At 43.1% G+C, this 12579-nt stretch overlaps 2 protein-coding genes across 6 annotated transcripts; both read right to left on the reverse strand.

The window, feature by feature from the left end:
* Positions 1–9: 9 nt before the first annotated feature.
* tpcn1 (two pore segment channel 1) lies at positions 10–8179 on the reverse strand. 2 transcript variants are annotated; one of them, XM_029829748.1, is made up of 26 exons: positions 7498–8179; positions 5307–5440; positions 4981–5157; positions 4784–4897; positions 4580–4710; positions 4361–4449; positions 4205–4239; positions 4064–4122; positions 3761–3860; positions 3527–3643; positions 3297–3421; positions 3158–3206; positions 3006–3069; positions 2875–2919; positions 2743–2799; positions 2606–2659; positions 2439–2511; positions 2249–2356; positions 2000–2161; positions 1771–1886; positions 1639–1685; positions 1464–1532; positions 1246–1342; positions 858–997; positions 695–775; positions 10–616 (listed from the first exon to the last, which is right to left on the reverse strand). In XM_029829748.1, exons 2-26 carry the CDS (start codon positions 5337–5339, stop codon positions 473–475), a joined length of 2286 nt encoding a protein of 761 aa, XP_029685608.1. In that variant the 5' UTR covers positions 5340–5440; positions 7498–8179; the 3' UTR covers positions 10–472. The 2 variants fall into 2 exon arrangements, with proteins under 2 accessions (XP_029685608.1, XP_003975048.1); XM_003974999.3 differs by having other exon boundaries at positions 7502–8178.
* Positions 8180–8347: 168 nt separating this feature from the next.
* cfap73 (cilia and flagella associated protein 73) lies at positions 8348–11467 on the reverse strand. Of its 4 annotated transcripts, XM_029829749.1 has the most exons (8): positions 11118–11467; positions 10895–10997; positions 10688–10817; positions 10306–10398; positions 10053–10244; positions 9525–9746; positions 9288–9446; positions 8348–9197 (listed from the first exon to the last, which is right to left on the reverse strand). In XM_029829749.1, the coding sequence occupies exons 2-8, from the start codon at positions 10930–10932 to the stop codon at positions 9114–9116; spliced, it is 918 nt and encodes a 305-aa protein (XP_029685609.1). In that variant the 5' UTR covers positions 10933–10997; positions 11118–11467; the 3' UTR covers positions 8348–9113. The 4 variants fall into 4 exon arrangements, with proteins under 4 accessions (XP_029685609.1, XP_011614126.2, XP_029685610.1 ...); XM_011615824.2 differs by having other exon boundaries at positions 10895–11467; XM_029829750.1 differs by lacking the exon at positions 11118–11467 and having other exon boundaries at positions 10564–10817; positions 10895–10911.
* Positions 11468–12579: the final 1112 nt, after the last annotated feature.

Below are 12579 nucleotides of genomic sequence, written 5' to 3' on the forward strand. Positions count from 1 at the left end.
AAACATACATTAACAGTTTGAGGAGTTTAATAAAATTCCACTTCGACTAATTACAGAACAGGAAGTTATATAAAAGTATTTTCTGTTAGGTATGAGACACATCATATTGGTGTTAAAATGGAGCGTTACTTTCAGTCTTAAGAGGACTTAGTCTGCGTGTTAATACTGATCATTATGCGCCAGTGAACTAAGGCATCGGGTGTAAGTTCTAAAATACATAATAGAGGTCACAAAAGGCCTACAGCAGTACACGTATAGTACACAGTATACTGTAGTAAAGCTCTCTGGTTCTAATTACTGCAGTCTTTACACTGTTCGTGACGCCTGGTGGGACACACGGCTGTACTGACAGCTCCAGGATGGGCTCATCTCTTACTCGGCTTGCTCTGTGTTCAGTCCAAAAGGCTCCAGAGTGTCAGAGGAACATAAAATACACCTAGAGGCGTGAGGAGTCCAGACTGCTGTGACAGTGTTAGTTGATGCTGTGAGGTTCAGTCTGTGAGTCGAGTCGGGGCTCTAGGAAGGAAGACGGGTCAGAGGCAGCATCTCCTGGATGTGGCTGGAGGCTTTGGTCTTGCTCAGGAAGGCTCTCCCTTGAATACTCAGTGTACCACTCCTGAATAATGAAGGTGTGGAACAGAATCAGAGTATGATCGACTAAACCATCAGTTACAGACTGCCTTGATTTTCTTACCTGTATCTCCTCCTCATACATTTTCATGCTGAGGTCGGTCTTGGTTCTTGACCTACGACCTTGGTACACCAGAGACAAGTGCTGTACACAACACACACCGAAGTGAAAAGCAGGTAAGTAGAAGTTTCATGAAGAGAATGGAGACCTGACTGTGCTATCCTACCCCGCCTCTGTCCATGGCTTGGAGGACACCTTGCAGAGAGCTCATGGAGGACGGTCCTGGACAAATGTGTTTGTAGAACTCCAGAGAGGCCAGAGCTTCATCACGACTCACCTCTACTTCAAACACAATGCCGTTCTCATCTACAATTGCACAAAGAGGGAGGAGGGAAAAAAACAGATTAGTGGCTGCTTCACAACATGTGACGGAAAAGAGACCCCCACCCATTGTGAGCATGCAGACACTGAGAATCTACAGACATCATGCAGACACACTCTAAACTGAGTAAGTAATGGTGGCTCCAATATATCATTGATTCTTTCCCTTCTCCAAGTCTCTACCTCAGCTTCAACTTAGCAAACCATTTGAAATCTAATAAAATCCATCCCACCCTCTGGTTTCTCCAGCGGTTCTCGGTTCTTCCGACTGTAATTCATGCGGAAAACGAAGGCATCCAGAATAAAAGCCACAATAATGGTCATCACCACCTGGAGAGTGAACGGTCACAATATCAGTGACGCACATGGTGGCGTTCACAAGCATCAACGCAAACGTTTACAAAATAACATCAAAACCACAAAAAGGACAGTGAAATTTCACAGCCCTCACCATGGTAACTATATAGAAGGTCATGAAATACAGCCGGCTCCAGTGATTTGTCATAGAAGTAATTCCTTCCTGTTGGGAATTAAACACAGCAGCAGCTGAACAGCGCCCCCTATTGATCAGCGCCATCTCCAGAATAGTGAGGGTCAATATGTGAATGTAAATATTTGGATCTTACCATGGTGATGTACCAGTTATTGACCACAGTCAGCTCAAACAGAGTCACTGCAAAGAAACAGGACATTTCACCGAGGAAAACATAAAACGCACAAATATGACACCCCAAATAGGTTTGAAATCCAAGCCTCACCAAAGCTGCTAAGAATGTGGTTGAAGTTATTGAGATAATAGTAGCCTTCTTCTAACACAGTTTTGTTCCCAATCGTTTTGTTGATCTGTTTGTAGGACTCTGCCACTGTGCTGCCGCTGCGAGAAGACAAACGAAATGGAACAAACATCAAATATTTAGCAAACAGGTGTGTAATGGTAAATCAGCTCATATGCAGCAATGTGCTTAAAACTGCAGAAAATTGGCTCACATGCAGCAGTTGGGATAAACGACATCAGCAAATAACTCCATTCCAACAATAGCAAAGGAGTAGTAGAAGATGATTAGGGTCAAACCGAGGCTTGCCATCCTTGGGAAGAGCTCGAACATTGTGTCCAGCACGTTACGGTACCTCTGCTTAATCTTAAACAACCTGCAAAATTTATTAGCATTTTGCTGACAGACAAAAAGGGATTGGGTGTATTCTGCAATCATGTCAAGAACTGGAAAAGTAATTTACCGGAGCAGCTGAAGCGGTCGGAGGACCACAATGAAATAAAAGGGCTCCATATTGAAGGCAAGAGCGATCAGGCCCAGGAAAGCAAATACTGTCACGGAGAAGTCAAACCTGGACAAAAGGTAAGCGATGCACGTGGGTCAAGACAGCTTAACACCCGATCATTTAACCCAGGGTTTAGTTTATTACTCACAGATTCCAACCAGAGCTGAAATAAGCCATCGGTCCCAGGCCCAAAATTTTCAACAACACCTCTACACCATAAACTAATAGGAAGAAGACAAGAAGCCAGCTGAGTGCAGGCAAAGGGCAGTTTTGAGAGTTCGTACGGGAGAGAAACATGGCGAGCAGCACACTCACTTGTCAGAAAAACAATGTAACTCCAGGGAACAATTTTGAACCCAGAAAATCCATCTGCAAGAGGATAAAGAAGACACATCTGTAGTGGAAAATACTTTCCTCCAGCATTTGTGTTCAGAGGCTACGCAAGATCGTACTGTTGAGCGTGTACGTCTCCAGGAGGATCCACACCCCGTTGATGGCCACCACCGCATCTGCAACAGACGAAGGAAAACATTTACCTCAATATCTCAGAAGACAGCAGTGCGAATGTACAGCTTTACACCTACACATGATGTACTGGAAGGCCTTAGACTTCACAAGCAGGTGGATGCCTGAAAGGAGAAAGAAAAGCCATGATAATCAGGAAAGAGTGGTCGATGTGTTGCATTGGGTAAACAGGATTGAAGAGAGTCTGAACCTTTGAAGATGAGGAAGGTTGTGTGGGGAAGGTCATCAAACCAATGTTCTCCGCTGCGTCGTGCCTGAACCACACACGCAAGTATCGTAGTGAAAAAACATCCCAAAAATAAATATATATTAACTACATGTGACAAATGTGAAGCAACTTACCTTCCATTTAAGACCAGTGACCTGATAAAACTTATAAAAGTCTTGTATACTAAAGCAGGAAAGAAAAGCCATTTAATTACAATGCTTACAAATGCATCTCTTAAATTATATATCGGACCTTTTAAAGTAAGTGTGTCACCTGAGCATAGGAGCTCCTGATGTGTTCAGAGCTTTATAAGTGAGGAAGCGGTCTCTGGCAGACATACGTGGTCTGTAAAATCTCATCAGACCGTCAAATTGTTTCATCGACACGCCCATCGGCCTCTGAAAGACAACGGCAGCAATCAGAGTAGAGGTGTGACAAAGAAAGCTTGAAATGAACTCACACACACGCACACGCGTACAGTATACGGAGCAGTGAGGGCCCACCTGTCGGCTAACTAACAGCTGGAAGGCGTGGTCGATGGCAGAGCGTTTGTGAAGCAGCAGAGATTTAAACTTCATCTTCTCCACGTCGTTAAACGTATCGAAAACTACAGCCAAGAGCTACAAGAAGGGAGACAGAAATGACAATGAAAAAAAAGAATCCCTTCAGTCTGACCAGTTTGAACCCATGCTGAGCGCATAACAGGACGGTTTCTAAAAGCCAAAGCCCCACAGTACCAAATTCATGATGAAATAGAGCTCTATGGAGAGGTAAACGATGAAGAACACACAGGACCAGCGGTTCTTGGAGTATGCTGGCATCATCACATCAGGGAAACTACAAAAAAGAGATAAGAAAACGACTCATGATGCTCTAAAGGCAGAATTACAGCCAGCAGAATGCAAGCCTATAAATATAAAAGACGTAACAAGCCACACTGTGCAATTCTTTTTATTAAAAAGTATTTTTGGTAAAATAAATCCCATTTTCAAAGAGTTCTGGAATGAACCAACAGGAACTGAAAGTATTGCTAAACTCACTTAGCTGTGGTCAAGAGCACGAACAGACTGACGAGGCTGTTTTCCAGTGTGCTGAAGTACTGCAGAGCGAAAGACACACACACACACACATTAAAAAAACAAGAAGGGAAATAACACAGAGAAAATAAAGAGTCAACATACCGGGTCAGAGGAGTTCGTAGAGAAGAGGCAGAAACCTGGAAGGACAAACACCGAAACCGAAAGACAACAGACTCTTTTATTGTCAGATTTAGCCGCTTTTTTAAAATAGAAAAAGCATATAGTATTGGTTGACTTTCAAATAGGGTGTTTTCTTACCTAATATAGCAAATATAACCATGAAGAAAAGCAGCAATAGGAGGATATCAATAAATGGTGGAAGTGACTGGAAGATCTGACGCAAGTTCCTGATTGGAGGAAACACAGTAACTGTTAAACGCTGTTTGTAGGTTTGTTCTCTCCTGAAGTCATTCGGAACAAGCAGTGAGAGTATGAGCACGCTCCACTGTGGCTTCAAATCAAACTGTCCTTTTGTACCTGCGGACGGCACCACAGTATCTGCAGTCCACCAGGAAAATGGGCCTCAGAGCTCGGGTCACTCGCATGTGAGAGGTCTGCCTGATCAGAACCACGATGGCCTCCACAAACTGAAGCTTCAGCACGCACGTCTGCACAGAAGCACAAAATGAGAACCTCTGACTTTTAAACCGTTCAGGAGGGTCCTCATCGTGTGTGTATTACCTTCACCATAGTCCTCTTGTGTCGGATGAAGGTGTGGAAGCCTAACCATCGAAGTTTCATGCATAGCTCGAACGCCACCATAACCAAAGCAAGTAGCTCCAGAGTGGCGTGGACCTAGAGAGGCATCAAACGCTCTTTTGCAGCATATCTCACACGCGTGCGCGCGCATGTGTGTCTGTGTGTGTGGATGCACTCACGTAGACATCCAAACGCAGCGAGGGCACAGCAGGAGCTTCACAAAGCGACAGCATCATGAGGAGGAGACCGGTCAGCAGCTCCATCATGTAGAAAAGGTGGTTGTGCGCGAACAGGTACGCTGCCAGGGCCTTGGCATTCCGAGGATGAGTGAAAAACTTATCATTGTTCTCTCCCTCCTTTTTGTGGGCACATAAAAACGGCACAAATGTTATTGAACACGCATTTTAAAAAAAAAACATCTGGTAGGTAAAAGATCTATTTATATGAACTTTTTTTTAAATGATTAAGACTTTCATTTGCTCACTCTAAATCCAGTTTTTAATACCTGCAGGTAAATAGCTGCCTCTTGGTAGTTCATCTCCCAGCTTTGCTGCAAAGATGCATTTTGGGATCTGTAGTTTTGAGGCCCGGGTGTAGAGACCACAGCATTGTTTGTGATGTCATAGTTGCCATCTCCATCTGAAAAAAAAACAACATAAAAATAAAGAAATACAAATAAAATTCAGATTTAATGTAACACTACATCTTTAACGTTAAAGGCAAACGAACGCCCTCGCCTGGAAAACAGAGCATGGTACATTGGATTACCCCTAACAATGCAGCCAAGCTCGAGCTGAGAGCTAAGGGAGGAGATCACCACTGGACTCTCATCATAGGTCAGATCACTATGGAAACCAGCCAGCTGCCCACATAAGCACTCCATTAATCAGTCTGGATTTGTCAGTCTGTCTCAGCTGCGTTAGCTAAATAAGATCCCTGAAGTCCACAGCATGCAAGCGGCCTCCTCTCATTCACATTATGGGATTCTCATTATCCCAGTACCCACACACATCTGAAGACACACACGGCCAAACATTCCAGATGCAAACTCCAGGAACAGACACAAATCTGCGTCCAAATGAGAGGCCTCACACACCCATATTCATCCACACAAACACAAATACAATTCGAATCCTGCAAATCCTCCTTTAAGAATGGGATTGGTTACGGAAGAATGTTTCTTCCAGTCCTCCTGAGGACAGACAGCGTCACTGACTTTCAGGGTTTTCTGCTGTATGATTGAACTTTGATTCTAGTGTGACAAACCCATAAGAAAGTGCTTTGTTTGCACATCATCCAGTCTATTACCCCTCCCTCCAGCCACAGACAGGATACAGACATGTGTGACCAGGAACACTGGGACTTGCTGGAAGAAGAGTGATTTCTCTCATTTAAGAGCAACAAAGCATCAAAATACAAAACAACAATGTGCATTGACTCAAAAGAACAATTGAGAGGACTGGACAGCCTGTGTAATCATCTTAACCCACAGATTAAACCCAGTCCAGCAGCAGCCCGGCTGTTATTCTGAGAGAGCGACAGCGTTTCTATCCTGTGTGATCTCATCTCCCATCTGCATTTGTATGAGAACAATGACATGTTTAGGGCTGCTTGTGGTCCAAAACATCATGGGTTCCAGCTCACTAAAACACAACAATCACAGCAGTCATGACTGCCCTCAGACACAAAAAAACCTACTTCTGCGCTGATCCAAGTGGCCCCTGCCGCCAACGATGAGTATTGACATCAAAGTTCTATCCAGGCATGAGTTTTATAACTGAGAAGTTGCAACAAACGCTTCTTTCTTGCTCTTAGAGGTTTGTAACTCTTTTTTTTTTTTGCCCCCAGAGGCTCCAAAAGCGGACAGAAAACAACCCCTCCCTGTTTCCCATTCCAAGATATCTTGTCAAAAAAAACCTTGCAGCTTTCCAAGGTAGGGAGAAAGACCCAGTTAGCTCATACAGTCACAAGGTCACATATAGAGTGAGACATTGACAGGCATGCTGCCCACGGGCACCATAAAGGGGCTGATGGAGGCCCGCTCTGCTGAGGCAGCAGTCTCCATCTGGATCATTTTGCCGCGCATGCACAAGGGTAGATGGATTATTACGGCTGCGCGGATGCATGGATAACATACATGCAATAGCATACAGTCACACTCGGTCCTGGGAAACGATGGAAGTCATGTGACCTACATATGCAGCAGGTCCGCGTGATAGCTGCCTGTCAACAACATTCAAAGCTTTCAGACAGAACATCCGGTAAACAGAGCAACACAAACATACCGCAGTTGACAACAATAGTTGCTGGGCAACGTGCTGCTTGTATATGAGCCACAATATTTCCATGAAACCATACTTTAAACAAACTACCCCGGATCCTCTCGTCGTTGGGATATCAGCGTCTGCTTCTCATTTGGTTAAAAGTAAAACAACTGAGAGGATTTAGATGGCTTTACGAGGTGTGTTTTGCTCACGGTATGTCATTAAATGGGGTTCAAAAGGCAACAGCTCCACTTGTTGCAGTTTAAAATGATCAGAAAGTTGTGGCCAACACCCTCCCGGTTAAAAGGGTTGTAATTAGCCGGTTCGGTTCGAGACATTCGGCGTAGCACCAGCGCGCATCTCGATTGTACTGTATCAATAATATTAATAATATCAATATAACAAGAAGGGCTGGAAGATGAGAGGACAAACTTACTTTCGTCCCTCCGCTCAGTGTCCTCGTTAAGCAGACCGCTGTTTGCTTCGTCCCAGGTCAGGATCAGAGGTACATCGTCGTCAGGCTCCATAGTCACGCATAACCGTCTTCTGACAGCCTTGATTTGCTAAAGTTAAATTACAACTGGCCTAACAGCTGCTGCTAGCTGAATAAGTGCATGGTTGGTGTGCAAGCTGCAGGACGAATGTCCGAGTGCAACCCCGGTGTTTCACGCCTATGCTACCAGTCGCGTTAGCTGACACAACCGGACAGTTTGTGCGTGGCGTTAAAATGATCACTACAAGTTAGCACTTAAGTTATGTGAGGTGGCCTCATATGTCAGAAACACATGAGATTGTATCTATAGTGCATAAAAAAAATTCTAACGACAAAGTATTTTTGAGCGTCACAGAAGGTTTTGGGGATTGTGTCGTCACAGCGCTGCGCAGTCAGTGATATCCAGCCAAGCTAACAGACACAGACAGGCTGCGTCCATCACAACATCATCTTTTCAAGGCGCAGCCTTGGATCAGCGAGAAAAGATAAACAATAGCGCTGTGGTTCCAGTAAGATGAGCACTGTCTAGAACTTGGGTCATAGATGAATCTACATCCATGAGCAATACTCGACCTTAAACCATCTCTAATATCTCTTGTTGCTGCGTGGAAGCTCCAGATTTCAGCCGCATCGCACAGTAATTTACGACATTGAATCGATTTACGGCACACGTTGGCATTTTCTCAAAATAAAAGTACATTTGTTCATTCATTTGTAAGTTAATTTGATTGCATGAAAACACTGAAATCAGGTTTAATCATTTCCTACTTACCTTAAAATTTGAGGTATTTTATAAATATATACATTTTTAAACACTTCAGACACAAATTAACTATTTAGCTTAGGAAGGACCTTAATAAAACAAACATTGTAATAATGATAACAGCAATAATAATGGCAACAATAATAATAATAATATTACACAAATAAAGGGTGCTTGTTAGAATGATTTACAAATGGTTACTCAGACAGGTTGAGCTTTTATTTAGAAGCTACGCATATCCTGTAAATGCTTTAAGTTTCAGAACGCACTAAAGGCCAACACATTATACAAACACGGTCTGTTTGATTACCTCAGAAACTTTTCAGCATCTTGAAGCTAAAAGTGCTCATTAAAACGAGTGAAATTTATCAAAGTTCCACAGGGCGGCAGTAGAGAACAATACAGCAACAATACGGTCAATTTTGTATTTTGGCAATAACACATCAAGTGATAGCCAGGAATTAAAATATTCATCAAATAAGCGATTCCTGACTTTGGTGCTATAAAGTACTTTAAAATACTTACAGAAATAAAACAAACTAATATAACCAATGTTGGCACATATTTGTTAAACAAATATGATTATCTAATAAACCTGTAATTAAGACACATTAATAATGACATTCTTTATAATTACACATGTAGTTTTGCAACAGATGTTGCATTTTTAGGCCAATTGTCATTGTATTTGTGCTTAAAATTGAGTTAACTCATTTTTATTAAATGTACCAACTGACCAATTTTGGATGTGATGATCATTGAAGATTGATCCTTGTCTCCAGAGCGAATGTGTTATTTTGTGGCCTTTTTTATTCCATTTTGTTCTCTCAACAGTTTTGTCCATGCAAGAGAGTAATCATGTACAAACATCTTGACCTTAATGAAGAAGAGAAGAAGGAAGCTGTGAACATCAAGCAGTGCAGCGATTATCATGCATTTAGGTCGGCACTGTACAGGGACTCATACCTTGTCCAGCTGTTTCTCTGTTTCCGCCAGATCCACAAATTCTTCTTCTTCTATCTTGTCCTTGATCAACTCATACAGGTTGAGGCTTACCAATTTAGTTTGAACCAACATGAGTGTTTTCTTTGCTGAGGCTTCCAGAAGGTGGTTCCACTTGCTCTCCTGTATTCAGACAGAGAGAACTGAATGTCAACCTTCAACCAGCATCTGATGGGACTCTCCAATAGACTTTACTGATACCCATGTCAGAGTTTCGGAGCACATCTCATCCAATTCCCTGTGGAGCCGGGACAGCTGGACGTTCATGTGTAGGGATGTTAAGTGGTGCTGGTCTTCCAGGGTTTGCAGAGCCTTTTTCCTGTTGTCCACGTCTTTCTGTGCACTTTTCTCCTTTTCAGAGAGCTGCTCTCTAAGGTGAAGGAGGTTCTCCACATGATCCATGAACGACTGCGTGTCTTCAAACTGGACACATGCATACAAACACGCGTTCATTCCACCATCCCACCAGTGGATTAATTAATGTTGGGAAAATAAAATTGCACTATCTATGGGTTTGGTAAATCAAAGTCACCAACACCAACTCCCCTTGCATAAAGTCTCCGTGTGCACAACCACTGTATGATTTTATCTGCATTGTATTAAAAGTCAGCTTTCAAAAAGATCAGTTGTGATTAATCCGATCCATTTCATGATGTAATTAGTAAATAAATTGGTCAAAGCATGAGAAAATAGAGCTAAAGGAATATATGATTTTCAGTCCTGCAGTACCTTTGTCATTTTGACCACCTCCTCCAAAAAGTCTCCATACCGACCGTGTCTCTGGACCTGCTGCTGCAGCCGCTGCTGCTTCTGCACCAGCTGAACACGCCGCTCTTTCAGTCCTTGAACGGTTGCCTCCTTTTCACGGCGCTCCTCCTGCTGCTTCACTGCTTTCAGAGTCACTTGTTTAATATGATCATCCTGCAGAGATCGACAGAGATTTAGCACGATAGAATTCTGAGGATTAAAAATGGGGTGATACCTTGATGAACATGTGGACTCCTTGACTGAACTCCTCCAACTCCTCAACCTTTTTCTGCAGCCTCTGCACATGCTGATGCAAGTTGTCCAACGCCTGCAGCACAATGATGCATTAGCAGAACAATCGAAAAGAAACCCAAATGTAATCAGGGCGCTTTTATCTTTCACGCTTTTAACATGTAGAGAGAGAGAACACATATAATAAAGTACGTTATTACTAATACAGTTTTTTGGCAGCACAAAAGTTCTTAAAACACACTTTAGAGAACGCTATAGCTTTTTTATTGTGGAGAAGCGTTGGTCTTAATGCCATTTTCATAATTCACTCAGGAAGCATCCGTTCTACAGCCCCCGGCTACTGAGAGCTGCTGCTCCATCCGCACCAGTTTGCGCTCCTGCGCCTTTGCCTCCAGATCGTCCATTTCCCGACGTTTCTTCAGTACATCAGACACGATAGAAGCCACGTATGACTCCATTTCTGTTAGATCACCACTCTCCCCCGCAGGCCAGCTCCTGTTTACGCACAGACGTGGCAGAAACTTATTAACCTACCATTGATCGCTGGCATTGATCCTAACTCCGGGACTTACGCAGGGCCCTGCTGCTCTCGGACTCCCCCAGACGCCATCAAACTCTTCTGTTGCAAGTTTCTCTACGATTCTGCGCGATTTCCAGCTGGACACTTTCTTCCTCCTAGTGTAATAACACATTTGTTGGACTCTTTTCGTCTTGTCTCCATGGTAACACTTAACAATGGACTTGAACGCGCAATGTGACGTTTTATTGAAATGTGAGAGCTGTAATGATACTTGCCCAATATAGACGGTAATATACACATCTAAATGTTTGTAATCGCGTTTAATCGCGGATACACACTATTTGTAATGTTTTTGCTCTATTTGGACTCAGATGTTATGTAAAAATGTTGACAGGATCCACTTTGCTGACGCTGCCATATTTGTACAGTAGCCTAGAGTGGACAAACAAACATGAACACCAACTTTACTATTGAAAAAGTCAATTCCCAGCAGTCACCTTGTATGTATGCTAGACATCTTTATGCTTTGGAGTTTCAGGTTCCAGCCTTAGTTTCGCAGCTGCCCAACTGGAAGGCATCGCTCTGCAGAAGTATTTACATTGATTATTAATGCTGCATAAAGAGCTTAAGTGGCAAAATAAATTTAAATATGTATCACCTCTAAAAGGCCCAACCCTAACCCTAACTCTGACCCCAAACATGCTGTGGTTGCAGGATTTTTACAAAAATGCATTTTTCACACATTTCAAGCGTGTGCATCTGTGCTCTGATGGAGCCAGATGCTGCATTTGCATCCAAATCCAACAGAAATGTGCCATAAATGACGAAATGTTTCAGTACTACACAAAGGCCCGAGATGGTTTATTTCAACCCGGCAGCCATTTGCCAGCATTAAACAGGATTTGAGGTTAGCGTTCAAGTCTCAGATAACATTTAGGTGTGTGACTCTCTAACTGCTGCATTCTGAGCACTAAATATCATAGACAAAGAACCTGTTTAAAACAAGATCAGGTCATTCTGGACATGTTCATGGAGTGGAACGGAACATTAAACACCTAAAAAGAAAACCTTTATAGACAAATGTGGTGAATGGACCACAGTAACGATGATTAAATGCAGCTAGTAAATTTTATGGAGATCTGGAGCTCGGAGTCAACATGATTATAAAATATCTAAAGTTTTGACAGAGGCAACAAAGTTGACAGTGAGATCCATCAAAAAAAAAAAAACAGGGGAAACACAATTTCAAGTTCAGCAATATCACAAAATGATATTTAAGATGGAATATCTTGTCATCACCTTCTGGAAGCTGCTTGTCCTCAGTGGTGCCGTGAGGTGACGGCGGTAGGTGACATTAATGGAAGTGTTATGTGGTGGTGTTTTGGGATGATAATTGCCAGGTGTGGCTCTGATGGTGAAAGCACCAGAACCAGAAAAATGCATCTGTTCCGATTGTATCCTCATGCGCACTTGCTGCACACACGCGCGGGCACGCACACTTGACATGAGCCAGGAAAGGGGAGAGGACGACAGCAAAGAGGCAACATGGAGAGGCAGTGAAGGGGAAAAACAACAACACAGATAGCTGCAGGCGGGAATGCAGCTGTATATATTTTTGATGAATGGACGGCCTGCTAATGGCACGAGCCTGTTATAATAAAAGCATGTTGCATCAGGTGATGGCACGGTGGAGATGGAGACATCACACCCATGTAAACACCCCTTCATAGCTGAGGG

Source organism: Takifugu rubripes, chromosome 21 (assembly GCF_901000725.2).
Source record: "Takifugu rubripes chromosome 21, fTakRub1.2, whole genome shotgun sequence".
Classification (NCBI taxonomy): Eukaryota; Metazoa; Chordata; class Actinopteri; order Tetraodontiformes; family Tetraodontidae; genus Takifugu; species Takifugu rubripes.